Source organism: Trichomycterus rosablanca, chromosome 24 (genome assembly GCF_030014385.1).
Source record: "Trichomycterus rosablanca isolate fTriRos1 chromosome 24, fTriRos1.hap1, whole genome shotgun sequence".
In the NCBI taxonomy this organism is placed as follows: domain Eukaryota; kingdom Metazoa; phylum Chordata; class Actinopteri; order Siluriformes; family Trichomycteridae; genus Trichomycterus; species Trichomycterus rosablanca.
Genome location: NC_086011.1, coordinates 4,825,235 through 4,838,535, shown reverse-complemented (window position 1 = coordinate 4,838,535; position 13,301 = coordinate 4,825,235). Strand labels below are relative to the sequence as shown.

General features: G+C 36.6%; 1 protein-coding gene across 6 annotated transcripts in view; it reads left to right on the top strand.

Annotated features, from left to right (window-relative positions):
* LOC134301560 (calmodulin-binding transcription activator 1-like) overlaps positions 1–6,012 on the top strand; it is a 244,027-nt gene extending 238,015 nt beyond the window's left edge. For 2 of the 6 annotated variants that reach the window (XM_062986318.1, XM_062986313.1), the window contains 8 exons: positions 764–918; positions 1,053–1,299; positions 1,876–1,947; positions 2,043–2,063; positions 2,167–2,369; positions 3,176–3,250; positions 3,543–3,573; positions 4,999–6,012. In XM_062986318.1, coding sequence (XP_062842388.1) covers positions 764–918; positions 1,053–1,299; positions 1,876–1,947; positions 2,043–2,063; positions 2,167–2,369; positions 3,176–3,250; positions 3,543–3,573; positions 4,999–5,031 — 837 coding nt within the window. In that variant the 3' untranslated portion in view covers positions 5,032–6,012. The remainder of the gene's footprint in view (positions 1–763; positions 919–1,052; positions 1,300–1,875; positions 1,948–2,042; positions 2,064–2,166; positions 2,370–3,175; positions 3,251–3,542; positions 3,574–4,998) is intronic. The other 4 variants (XM_062986315.1, XM_062986314.1, XM_062986316.1 and 1 more) reach the window with 4 other exon arrangements.
* The last annotated feature ends 7,289 nt before the right edge of the window (positions 6,013–13,301 follow it).

The window sequence follows — 13,301 nt, the reverse complement described above, 5'->3', positions numbered from 1 at the left end:
TAGCCACACCCAATTGCAAACAGGTGTATAAATCATTTATATAGAATAAAATACTGTATATGCTTCCAGATTTGTGGCAGTAGTGTGGGGAAAGCTTGGTCTGTAAAGACACAGTTTGGTGTGGACAAACTGGAGTGGAGTGGAGTGGCCTGTTCAGAGCCCTAATCTAAACTCCACATCTTGTGGAAAGCTTTTCCATGTTGTAGCTGCTGTGAAAGGGCCAACTCCATATTCATGTCCATAGTTGTGGAATGAAATGTCTAACCAGCTGATCATCAGAGGTCACACATATTTTGGCTATATAGTTAAAGTATGGAAAACACATGGTCTATGATAGTCAATTAACAAACTTTCTTTTAAAATATTTGATGTAGTCAAAATGTACAACCTATGTACCATCTATTTAGTAACTTAGCATCCTGTCAATAAACCCAAGTGCAAGTTTCTGATTTGTGATATACTGTACCTGCACCTAACCCAATACTCAAATTAAAACCCAGGTGCATTTATGATATACCATGTAATCCAACAAAATGTTTAATAATATGGGATTTTGCTATCTACATAACCTACATTATCTGGTTACTGTGAAACTGTGCAGACAGTGTTTACTGGTAGTATTAGAGATGTATGCATGTAAACGCATTCAAAGCAGATAAATCGGGTTCAGAAGTATTTCATAGCCTTTAACTGTCTGATACAGGAATAAGACTTTTCTGATGGTCTGCCCAGATGTAACAGCTCATTTTTGGGTTTTATTTAGGTGAATATGATGACTTTGGCTGAGCACATCATTGAAGCAACACCTGATCGCATCAAGAGTGAAAACTTTGTTGCAACAGAGTCAGGACCACTGGACAATGTTGATGTGAACAGCTCTATGAGCTGGCTGGCTACTTACCTTGGAGATGCAGAAAGGTAAAAAGCATTAGAAATGCAAAATATTTCATTTTTAGTTAAGAAACATATGTTAGATACAACCTGACCTCAAAAAATACACCTTGAAAAGACACAGTAGACATTGTTTGTTTTGCCATGGTTAATTCTTTTAGGTTCCTATACAGCAAGCCCCCTGCTTTCTCCACCGAGCTGGCCGTCGAGCATCCACGCAGCCACCAGGAGTCCGATGGGCATCTTGGAAAACTTGGACTTCCTTCTCCAGCAGACTGGAGCGCATTTCTTAACGTCTCACACAGCAAGAAAGAGCGGGACATGACACAGCTGGCCCTGTCTGAACACGAGCAGAGAGAACTGTACGAGGCAGCACGCCAGGTCCAGAGCACCTTCCGCAAGTATAAGGTAGGGAGGGGTCACTGAGACTCAGAGACATCTCTGTATCACTGCTCATGTAGGCTGTCGTGGTGTTTCCTTGGTGTTCATTGTGGCCTGGTTTTTATCATTGTGCTGTTTTGTGTGGTGGTGTAAGGTAAATCTGAGATGTAAACCAGATGTCTTAGGTTCTTGGTTCAAAAGGTGACTTAAGGCAGAGAGCATCAGTGTTGCATTTAAGCATGGGGACTTGCTTGAGCTAAGCATGGCCTGGCTACAGAAAATAACCGCATTGCTCTGTATATACAGTACGTGTTCCAGTTTGTGCCCTATTCCCAAGTTTACTACCTATAAGTCTGTCCATTGACACTGCTTGCCAGTTTGTAACCCTAGCTCACATCTCTACAGGATGCCAACCAATAGCAGGTATTTGTCAATCTAAGTGGACGTCTTGCAAGCCAGAAAAATGGATCTAATGCTGTCTCCGTGGTCATGCACTCGCAGACCCCGTCGTAAATACTAACCTATGCACTCTCCTGTCCTTTCCTCCTCTCCTTACCTCTCCTTTTTCCCTCCATTCCGTTCCCTCTTCCCTCCCTTCTGCAGGGGCGTCCACTTCGAGAACAGCAGGAACTTGCAGCTGCTGTAATTCAGCGCTGTTACAGAAAGTACAAGCAGGTAAGCTTAGAGCCTGGTACAGTCTGTTTACCATTTTATTTTAGTCAGTAGAAATGTGCTGCTGTGTCTTCATCTCCTTCCTTTTCTTTCACAAGCTGACATGGATAGCCCTGAAGGTAACATAAGCATTTCCACGGGAACTCTACATATCTAACACAGTTTAATGGAATTTATGGATACCCTATCAAATTCTTAAATTCTTCATTCTTTCTTTGCCAGTATGCACTTTATAAGAAGATGACGCTGGCCGCCATCCTTATCCAGAGTAAATTTCGCAGCTACTACGAGCAAAAGAAGTTCCAGCAGAGTCGTCGGGCAGCAATGCTAATCCAGCAATACTATCGCAGCTACAAGGAGTTGGGTCGGCCCACCTCCCACTCTCATGCTGCTGCCGCTGCGGCTCTAGTGCAGCACAAACTCAGGTACAAACAGGTCCTGAATCCTATCAAAAAACATATGACAAAAATTCCCAAAATAGAAATTTTTAATGCACTGTGGTAAAATACTGAATTATTAAAATCTACTAGTGTTTAGAATATAGATTTAACAGTGTTTAAATAGCACTATTGACCTGTAGTTGTTTACATTTATGACATAACTGAATACAGTTTGAGCAGTTAAGCGTTAAGGGCTTTGCTCAGGGTCCCAACAGTGTAAGCATGTCAACTGTGGGGCTTAAACCCCAATCTTTGATTACTAGTCCAATACTTTAACCACTGAGCTACCACTGCCCACAATAATATGATCAGGATGCTGGTTTCTGCAGTACAAATGTTCTAATTATAATAACATATTCTGGATAAACTAATAACACACCAGCAGTTGTTCTCCTCAGCTTTTACTGAATTTATTCAATATATTAATTTAATTTATTTATTTATTCAAACTCTGAATGAGTGGTAAGCAGAAGTCAAGCGATTTTGTATATTTAGTTTTCTTATGTAACAGGAGCATGAATAAAATGTTCAAGGCTTCAGCAGACTCTGTAACCAGCGAAAAAAGATAATTGCAGGCAAACTGGACCAGTGATGTCATTTTGTCTGTGTCATACAAGATACAAAACTAGTTAATCACCAGTTAAATGCTGGGAGGAAGGGAAAATTTTTTTTTTTAATGATCAATTGTTAACATTTTACTTGAACTGATTAATCAGTTTCATAAAGGCACAGAAATTGGGAGCAGACTGGGGACATGTTACATTTTAATCATCTCCACTGCTCTGTTTCAGAAGTGGTCTACTAACCAAGAGGCAAGACCAGGCTGCCAGAAAAATTATGCGTTTCCTGCTCCGATGCCGCCATAGGTAGGTTTTGGGAGGAAATCCTCACAGGGCAAATTATTCTTCTACGACTGATGTATTTTTGCCAATTTTACTTTCATCTAAATTAATTAAAGACTGTAATAGGAATTTCAATCAAGATAAATATCACATAAAAATGGACATTTTCAGATTTTAGTACTAAAAAATGAAAGCACATCACACACTCATGGATCAGTTGATGCTCGTTTTATTTTGGGCCCTTTCCTTCCTCAACCCACCTGAACATTAGAATGTGCTAATAGCTATCTGGTGTTGTTTTGCTGTTTACGCAAAGCCCCTTGATGGACCATAGACTGTTCAAACGGGTAAGTGGAGCCTCAGATCAGCTTGTACCCCTCGACTTACTTTTATCCTCCCTCCCTAGCCCCTTCTCTGATCATGCTCTGTTTTTTTTCTTCTATCATTGACTCTCTTCTCTTTCTATCCTTTTCTATCTTTATTGCTTTCTGCCTGCTTGCATGATGGTTTCCCGGAGCCTCCGTGGATTGAGCCTCTGAATGAGAGAGAGGGGACAATTAGTTTAGCTAATGATCAAGCGCTGACTTCTCTGATATGGCAACACTAACCAAATCCACTCTCTCGATTTATCTCACCTCCCCAATGTTTCCTCCATCTCTCTTGTTATGAGGATGCTTTTGAGAGCACTAAAGACTGATGGACTGCTGGATGGCATTGCATGATGGCCAAAGGAGGTCTTGCTTCTTTCAAGGCATGCTATAAAAGGGATTGCTAACTTTAGGGAAAGGGTTAGCTCTTGAATGCCTGGCTGCTTGTTTTCTATAGACTGTTTGTCTTTATTGAGGGGTTTGGGGTAGGGAATCACAAATCGAAACATTTTTTCTGGTTCTGTGGGCTATATCTGTGTTGAATATATCTGATAATATCTGCAGTAATACAGAGATGATTTCTATACTCATGCTAAGTATTAACATATTCTGTTCTTAAATCTTCTGTAATATATAAGTAACGTTTTGTTGTGTAATTGATGACGATTTGTGCATGTGTAGAATAAGTTACTAACACCAGCAGCAATGAATTGTAACACATTTATATATTTTTTCTCTATTTTTTAAAGGTTCTGCATGCAATGTTTTATTAACATTAATAAGACAGCAAAATGTGCTTTAAAATGTATTTTTATTTATTTCATAAATGTTTAGACTGAATTTAAATATACATTACATGTGCATAGCAGCACCCAAAACTCAAATGTGTCTTGGTTATTTGGTGATTCACTAATTGAACAGAATTGACAGTTTGCTGTAAATAATATAAAATACACACAAAAACAATTACATAGCATTAAAAGGTATTATGAAATATACACATGCTCAGATTTGAGTACAGGACTTATTAATAAAGACTATTCCAACCATCTTTGCATACAGCCCTGTATAAAGAATAATATATTATAAACAATCTCCATTTAATTGCGTTTAACAGGTGTTTAACTCTCCAGTCCTGGGGCTCCTATTAGTATTGAAGATTCTACAATGCGTTACATGGAATGATTTCAGGAAAACTATTAAATGAAAGTCATTTTGACCTGGTACATTTAGATTCACATAAACAGAGCGGTTTTTAGATGTTGTGTATACAATATTTTCTGTGTATGAATTGCGAATAAGCTGCGTATTTTCTGCTGATAAATCTGTGAAGCAAAACAGAACAATACATCTGCAACACAAACTAACCCTCCATTTCTGTCTTTCATCTTTTGTTTCTTCCAGGGTGAGAGAGTTGAAAAAGGCCAAGGAACATGAGAGCTCGCCAAAGAGCCCCGTCACAGTGTAACGCTCACCTCCAGACTGTTCCCTTCCCTCTTTCTGTTTTTACACGAGATGAACAATTTACCAAAAGACAAAAACTGATCGACAAAAAAATGGAAACGAGAAGAATGATGGTTACATTACTGATGTAATAGTCCCAGCTGATTCTCCTGATTCTGGTACTGCCACTGCATTGTGTATTTTTTTCTCTCTGTTGGGGAAAGTAAGGAATTATGATCAAATGAACTATATCTGGGAAATACGACGTTATCTTCATGCCATTTTTGCACTCTTCATAGATTTTTTTTAAATTGAGGAACGATTGCCATGGAGCTGAAGGCTTTTTCAGGACAGCGCTTGTAAGGAAGTAACTTGACATTGCATTATCGTAATCATGCTGGAACCTGCTTATGGTTGTTACATTTTTATATTTTGAAAGAAAAAAACAACCGATTTGAACAAAAAAAGAACAAAAATGTTAAAAGCAAACTTAAAAAAGGCCTCATCTCAGTGATAATATGCATGCAAAGTCTCAGTCAGCTCAGTGTATCAAAAGCAGAAATCTTAAGAACGTCCTTCCATTCGTTGAAAAGGGATTGGCTTCACATGAATGTAGATGAGGTCTTGATTAAAAAAAAAAAAAGAAAGAAAAAGAGTTTTATGAGTTATCAGTGTCTTAGATTTTTATGTTTTTTGGGAAAATGAAACCTGTTAGGATTTGGGACAGAGTGGAATCTCTGTTTGTTTGTGTGCACTGTTTTTGACTTTGGAAACAAGTCTTTTTCTTAATGTCACTTTTTGCTGGCCTGACTTTGTGAGTCCCGTGTTTGCTGAATTTAATCTGGAAATAGTGCATGTATTTGAGCCGAGCGCTCCTGCATGCTCCTGCAAATGTTTTGTGTTTTTTTTATTTAATTAAGTCGACATGTTTGTTGTCCTGTTCTATAAAATATGAGATAATTATTATTTTTTTGCCTTACCTCATTTACTGTTCCTTTGAATACAATTTGCTTTATTTTTTTATTTAAATGTATTATAAGTGTTGTATGGTTGTTTTATGCATACCCATTGTGCCACAGAACCAATATGTTTGCGTGTTGTAACTTTTCTTGAGTATTCCCAAAGCTCTCAAAGGCTTTGCACCATAGCATTGACTCCCCAGAGTCTTTGCAAAAGGGCGCGAAACACAAACCCCATATTTTTGACTAATATGTGGTCCCTGTACATAACAAGGATGCAAAAAGGTACATGGAGAGCCAGAGCCCTTACAAGAAGAGGATTGTATTTAATAATATAAATTATTTTATTCATAAAAGGCATAACGTGATAAGAAACAAAATATCAAAATATATTGTATAGTTTTGTTTGAACGCCCAAGATATACGGTTGTATTGTTTGTAAATAATGTAAATATCTCGTGCAAAGAAGGAGCCATGTGCATGAAATCTTAAAATACTGACACAGAGCATAATATAAAAAATGTAGTGGATATGATCTGTAAACAAACTGATTTAGTTTCATTATATAAATCTTTTGTTTAAAATGTTCTGTTAAAGAGCATTTAATAAAGCATGGCTTTGTTGCAAAATGATGATAAAACATATAGTTAGGGGAGACCCGAAAACCTTATCAGAAAAAACATTATTTAGACTCTGGAATTATCTGAATTTCTGCATCACTGACTCCATGCAAGCCAATCAACAAGAGCACTAATAAATATTTCTTTTTGTTGATTTATACATATCTTTATTAACAAAAATGTATTAAAAACATTACTTGACAAAAGTAAACGTGGGGTGACAGCATTCTGTTGACAGGTAGAACAAAAGTTAAAGGTTTTTTAAAAGCAAAAAGCAAACAAGTGCAACCCCAACTCTGAAGCATGGTGGAGGAAGTATAATGGTTCAGAACTGCTTTGTCTAAACAGTTTGCAACTATTGGTGAAAGTCTGGTGTATTTAATAAAAGACTTACCCCATTATGTATAGAGAGCTAGTTTTTTAGCTCATGCATAAGGAAGGTGGCAGTAAGCACCCTTCCTTGATCAAGCCCTCCTCCACCACTCATGATGTTGCATAAGCAGTCTGGAACTGTTTGAACCAGCAGTTCTCCACCTCTAGATGGATGGTATTGGTTTGATCCGATGTAAATAATTTTAACCTGCCTTGAACAAACAAATGGGCCAAAATACCTGTCAAAAAGTAGTTTTTATTATTATTTATTTTGAAAAAGCAACTATGAAATAGTGTGTTGTAAAGTACAGTAAAACATATAACATAAATATGTCCTATATGTCATATCCTATTTCAAAGGTCACTTGTGCAGAAATCCAGATCATTACAAATGTTTTCTCATGATAGCTAGCAATTTTGTTTGCCAACGGTGCCAATTTATCAGTATAATTTCTGTATATTAGTATCACTTAACAGATTTTCACCAGGGAACAGATTATTACAGAGTAAAAGAGAAAAGAATTAGTTTATATCATCACCCACTCATGCAGCTGTCTGCACAGAGGAAGACATCTCTTGGTCCTAAAATAGTTCTATTCTTTCACTTTTCACAGTCTAGTGCTCATAAACCAGAAATGAAAGTCGTGTATGGAAGAAGTTGTTTTCAAATCATTTTACACTATAAAAGAAATGAAGACGGGTATATTAAAAGGATGATAAGTGTTGTAAATGGCAGTCCTGAACAGGGAATCTCCCTTCACATTGCTGGGAGAGTAAAGCAAAAAAGCATAAATACTGGCAGTGCTGTTTATGTAATATTAGAGCATCTGAAAAAATTTAACAGAAAAAAATCTTTAACTACTCTGATTTTGCATTTTAAAAGAAAAGTTGTACTAAATGCTCATGAATTATACATCAATTGGAACTGAATAGCATTCCTAAACAAATGACACAATATATAATAATACCAAGTACACTAAATAGGGTTACATCTACACTTGGACTGTATCTACAGCGCTTCACATCAATGCCATAGTGTTTCCTGAAAAATTAAAACATCAAATGATCAAACTGCTTTACTGGTAAATGCCATCATACTGTAAATGTAAATTGTGCTATCTGCCAGTCTGTGGACTTGTTTGTTCAGAAGTCAGCTTCTCTGTGTACTCTGGCAACCTCTACCTGCTATACGACATCCCACAGAGACTCAGTAAATATAAGGACCACACTACTCCCTCCTTATTATTTAATACCACTCTTGCTAACACCATAAGCAGACAATAAAAGTCACGAATTCAGCAGCAAGAAGGTGATTACATATCAGGCCTTCCTTCCCTCATACACCTCCAGTTGTGTGTGTTAAATGCCTGGCCAAGCCGGTGGCACTGCCAAGACTTGGAACTTGAGCCTGGCATGTTTAGAACTCTTAATGAAAAGGTACTGATTAGTACCAAGTCATCTTCCTGCCTGGCACAGTGTTACCCAACCATGATACAAAGTGGTTAGTTATATCTCTTGAACCGTTTGTATATATAGTCCACATTTACATTACCACCTCAGTGAAAACAAAGGTTCATTGCAACAACAAACGTTCTCTATATGCTCTATATGATAGCCGTGCTATTATTTATGCTATTGACATTGTGATTTAATGGACACAATTGTTGAAATATTCTATAATTGAATATTAGCTTAGCATTATCTAAGTTAAACCTCATCAGATGTTCTGATACATGCTTCAGCAACTCAGCCATGAATGCATGTAGAAACAAATTGGATAAAAGCATGTTTTAAACCATTTCATACCAAGTGTTTAATTCTAATTTATTTGTTTAATAAGTAAATGCTTCCATGGTTGGAGATTCAACTGATCAAGCTGCCATGTCTTTATAAATTGTATTTTCTTAGACTGTATTGGATGTATTGGATCTGACAAAGCCTGGGCATGGGTTGTATTGATGTATTTATTTATTTATTTTAAAGTTACATGTAAGGGCTTCTGTTAAATGTAGATTTTTGAGGATCGTTAAACAAATGGCTAAGAGTGTAATGTCAAGGGTTTGAAATATGAGAAGGATAATTTAGACACACCAGCAGCTACATTAAGAAAGTATGGTGCTCATTTACAGGTTTCTGTTTTATTCTTCTCCAATTTTAGATTCTTTAACAGATTTTACATTTTCATTGTTTTCTTTTCTCTGAGATTTGATATCAGTATTATTGCAGAAAGTGCCTCAAATGTAACCTAAAAAACCCTGTGAGATATTAGGAGTTTTACTTATAGTGATGGTCAATGCTAACCGATTCCTCTTGTGTTTTATGAAGCGTGTGAATATGTAGGCTTTTAAAATTGTTTTTAATGTTGGACCAAGAGTAAAATCCCTTTCCAGCCCAGGTTCATCCTTCCTCCTTATCCTTTGACCATAACTCTTTCCTAAAAAGATTCTGCCAGCTTTTTACAAACCCGTACTTTATTAGAAATGTTGGATTTGATTCATCTATCGATTTCTAAATCATTTATTTCATTGCACAAAAGGAGTCCAATTATGAAGCAGTTTGGATATGCACGGGGCATTTGCATGAGAATCTAATTTCAGATAGTACACTAAGCATGTATTTTTCATCTCAGTACTCATTTAGGCCAGTAGAATAGTTAAAACACTCATTTTATAACAGAGTGTTTCATTCATATTTCAAATGCAGACAGAAAAAAACAGTAAAGGGTGGAGGCCAGTGCATTAACCGATCAGGATGCCCCAGAGGCACACCATGACGGAAGCTGAATATAACTCATATCTAACTGTGGACCTTGTCATTATCTTTTAATAGCAGGATAGTTTAAGTGTGATCATCAAGATTTAAAGTACCTCTACAACTGTTACTCACGTTTAAAATAAGTTCTTCCAACACTGAGCTAAGTCATTAAGTCTCATAAAACATACACACTGAATTATATAACTAGTTTACTTTTTGTTTTATTATAATTGCTATATGACTAAAATTGTATTCGCCCAACATTCGTGAAACTGGTCCCATATTTGCTGCTATGAAACCTCCATGTTTCTGTAAAAGCTTTCCACTAGATTCAGGGATTCACTTTTTTCAGTTACTCCTCAGCTGATAGCAGATGTTATAATTCTCTTTTCTAATCATGATTCTGTTACCTAGGAATTTACTAGTTATACGAATTATACCTCTCTGGTCATAACATTTAGCATAGCAATCTTGAGATTGCACATTTTCAGCCATGAAATCTCATGACAAACAGTTGTTGTCCTGATGTTGCTTCCAGAGGCAGTTGGGAACTCAGCAAGGAGTGTTGGAACTGCTGGAACTCCTAAACATTTTTACTTCACAATAACAGCAGTTATAATAGATTTGGGCAGCTCTAAAAAGGAAGACTTTTGATGAACTGACCTGTTAAAAAGTGAGGTGAGGTGGCGTCCTGTGCCAGTGTAAGTCACCATGCTATTTAGTCTGACTTATTCTATTAACAATGTCTACGGAGGTTATGTTGATTTTATGCAGTTGTAAGCAGTGGGTGACTAATTTTACTATCCATATTGGCTATGTAGTGTTAGATGATGAAATGGAGATGGCTTGCCCAACTATCAGTATCTGCCTCACCTAGTCTGCTTTGTTTCAGCAAGCCACTTTTAGCTAAGACAACAATCTTCCTCCCTTTTGTAATTTTACTCAGGGTGCCAAAATGGGGAGGGAGTTTAACCTCTGGTTACAGCTGTCAGGTCAGGGCTTTGGGTCTCAATCTAAATCAAGAGGAGATATCATAGTCATGACGTACTTCAATTCTTAGCATGCATTATTTAAACATCGGGAGGCAGGGTAGGTCCCATCAATCAAAATCTCTGAGTTTAATTATTGTCAAATAGACCAGGGAGCATTGCTTAAGCATTCATCATTTACCATTTACAAAATGCTTCAAAAGATACCTCAGTGTTTCACACAAAGGAATCTAAACACTCAATCAGATTCCAAAACAAGCTCACTCAAGAAATGTTCATATTTATTCCATCATCATCATCCATTCAATGTTTCTGTAAGGTGCATATTTTATCCAACTCATTTCCCAAATCTTGACAGAGGTCAAAACAGCACATACTGGGTTCATATGAATCTCATAAAACACTAGTCGTGTTCTGGTGCTGAGCTAGTCTGATGTCACACACCTCTTTAATGGCTTAAATAGGGATACAGTGTGTTAACATTTGGCCAAGACTGAAATATTATGTACTGTAACAACAATGAATCATAAAACATGTTTTTCTTGTTTACTACCCTAAAGAAATAAATTAAAAGTAGTTTAGGCTTAGACAGAAGCAGTCATCATTTTCTTTACAATTCAGAGCAATAAACACTTTTCATTTCTTTTAAGCAGAGTATTATAGATTTTAAAACCTAGAAAAAAGAAAGACATGCTTAGTTCACTTCCTCTTATGCAATTAGTGGTACAGAAAGTCAGGCATTCAGTGATTTATGGACATTGATTTCATATTTCCCAACTCCTAATGCACGTTTTTATCATTTTCAACAAAAAAAAAGGTAAATAAAAGCCCATCTTTCGTACAAATCAGTGGGCAATCAACACTCTGCATGAAAAAACTAGTATTAGTCCTCTCTTTTCCCCTATCTCTTTCTCTCTTTGTTCCTCGCTTTCCCCTCATTCCCGGCTTTCTACCCCTTTTCCTGCCCTCCTTCACTGAGTTCTCCTCACGTTGGGTTTTTACTCAGCTGTCTCTTTTCTGTCTTTCTTGTGAGATTTATTTTTCTGTAATTGTGCATGTAAGAGCATCACTGAATTGTTGGATATGTTTAAAAAATATTCAGCTGCTGAAGCCATGCAAAACATTTTGAATTGCCCTCAAAATATGGAAAATGTTTTCTGAATGCTTTATATAATTTCTGCTGTAAAATAAAATCTAAAAATGAAAGGAATAGATTTGTTTTGCCTGTTATTCCGATATCAAGCAGTTTGTACAGTTCATAACTTTTTGTTAAGTAAACAAAAGAGTGAAAATATTTTACTCTTAATTACTAATGATTCATTTCAGATTTAAAAGCCAGGAGTAGGCGATGCCAGCCAGGTGACATGAAGCAATTATATGTGGGTGGCAAATTTACATATAAGCATTTAACAAATTAAGGGTTTAAGTGCTATGTTCAAGGACCAGTGTTAACTTGATGGTGGTGGGATCACTGCTGGGCCAAAATGTAAAAATACATCAATTTTGATTATGAATTTGATAGTGTAAAAAGATAATGTCATGTAACTTTGTGGCATGGACTCCTAATTTTTCATTAGTTGTTATAATTTACTGTGGTTGATGGTATAAGAATCCATATGAATAGGGCTAGTTTGACTCCAAACATAGACCAGGCTACAAACATTACAAAATTAGAAAGTCTATGAAGCTCTGTACAGACCTGGTCAGCAGATTATACATTTTCTCATGTGAGAAATGTCACTTGAAGCCATTTCTAAGCAACTTCAAGTCTCATTGTCATCTGAATAAACATTTATACATACGTATATTGTTTGTGAGTACAAGGAACAAGGTGCTATTTCCATACACGTATATAAGAGAGGACAGAGGAGAATGTCTATGGTAATTCAAATAAACACATGGTAAGTAGAATAGTCAGTTGGTCATCATTTAAATGCCACAGCATTTAAAGGTTATTGTGGTTAATTATGTGCATTATATTTTGGCTATTATTTAGCCATCTCAATTCCAGAATGATAATCAACTCATACTGGTTCCATTAAATCAAAACAAAACCATCAAAATAATTTACAAGAGACATCAGATAAGAACCAGTATAGTATTATTATAGCGGTATTATTATATGAATATACTGTAGAATAGAACTGCTATAGAATTGTAGCAGTATAATTCTGAAAAATAGTATTCATATAGATAACAGGGGATAAAATGCTGGTGGTACTTTATTTATTTAAAAACCCTGATGTAATTATTTATAATATAATCATTTATAATCATTTATTTTTACTAACATCCTGGTCGAGGTTGGTCCTGGAAACACTGAACACAAGGTGGGAGGAATTAACCCTGTACTTATCTTTTACCTACACTTAGAGGTGGTCAATCCACCTTCTGCTTGTATTTGGAAAGTGAGAGGATACCGGAGTACCAAGAAGAAGCCCACCCGGACAACTTCCCACAGGGGCAGGAATCGAACCCTGGATGCATTGCTTCTATGCGACACCCACACCAGCTGCTGCAGCCACAGCCACAAAAATGTGCACTGGCCCTTTAAATCAGGCTGGGCTCTC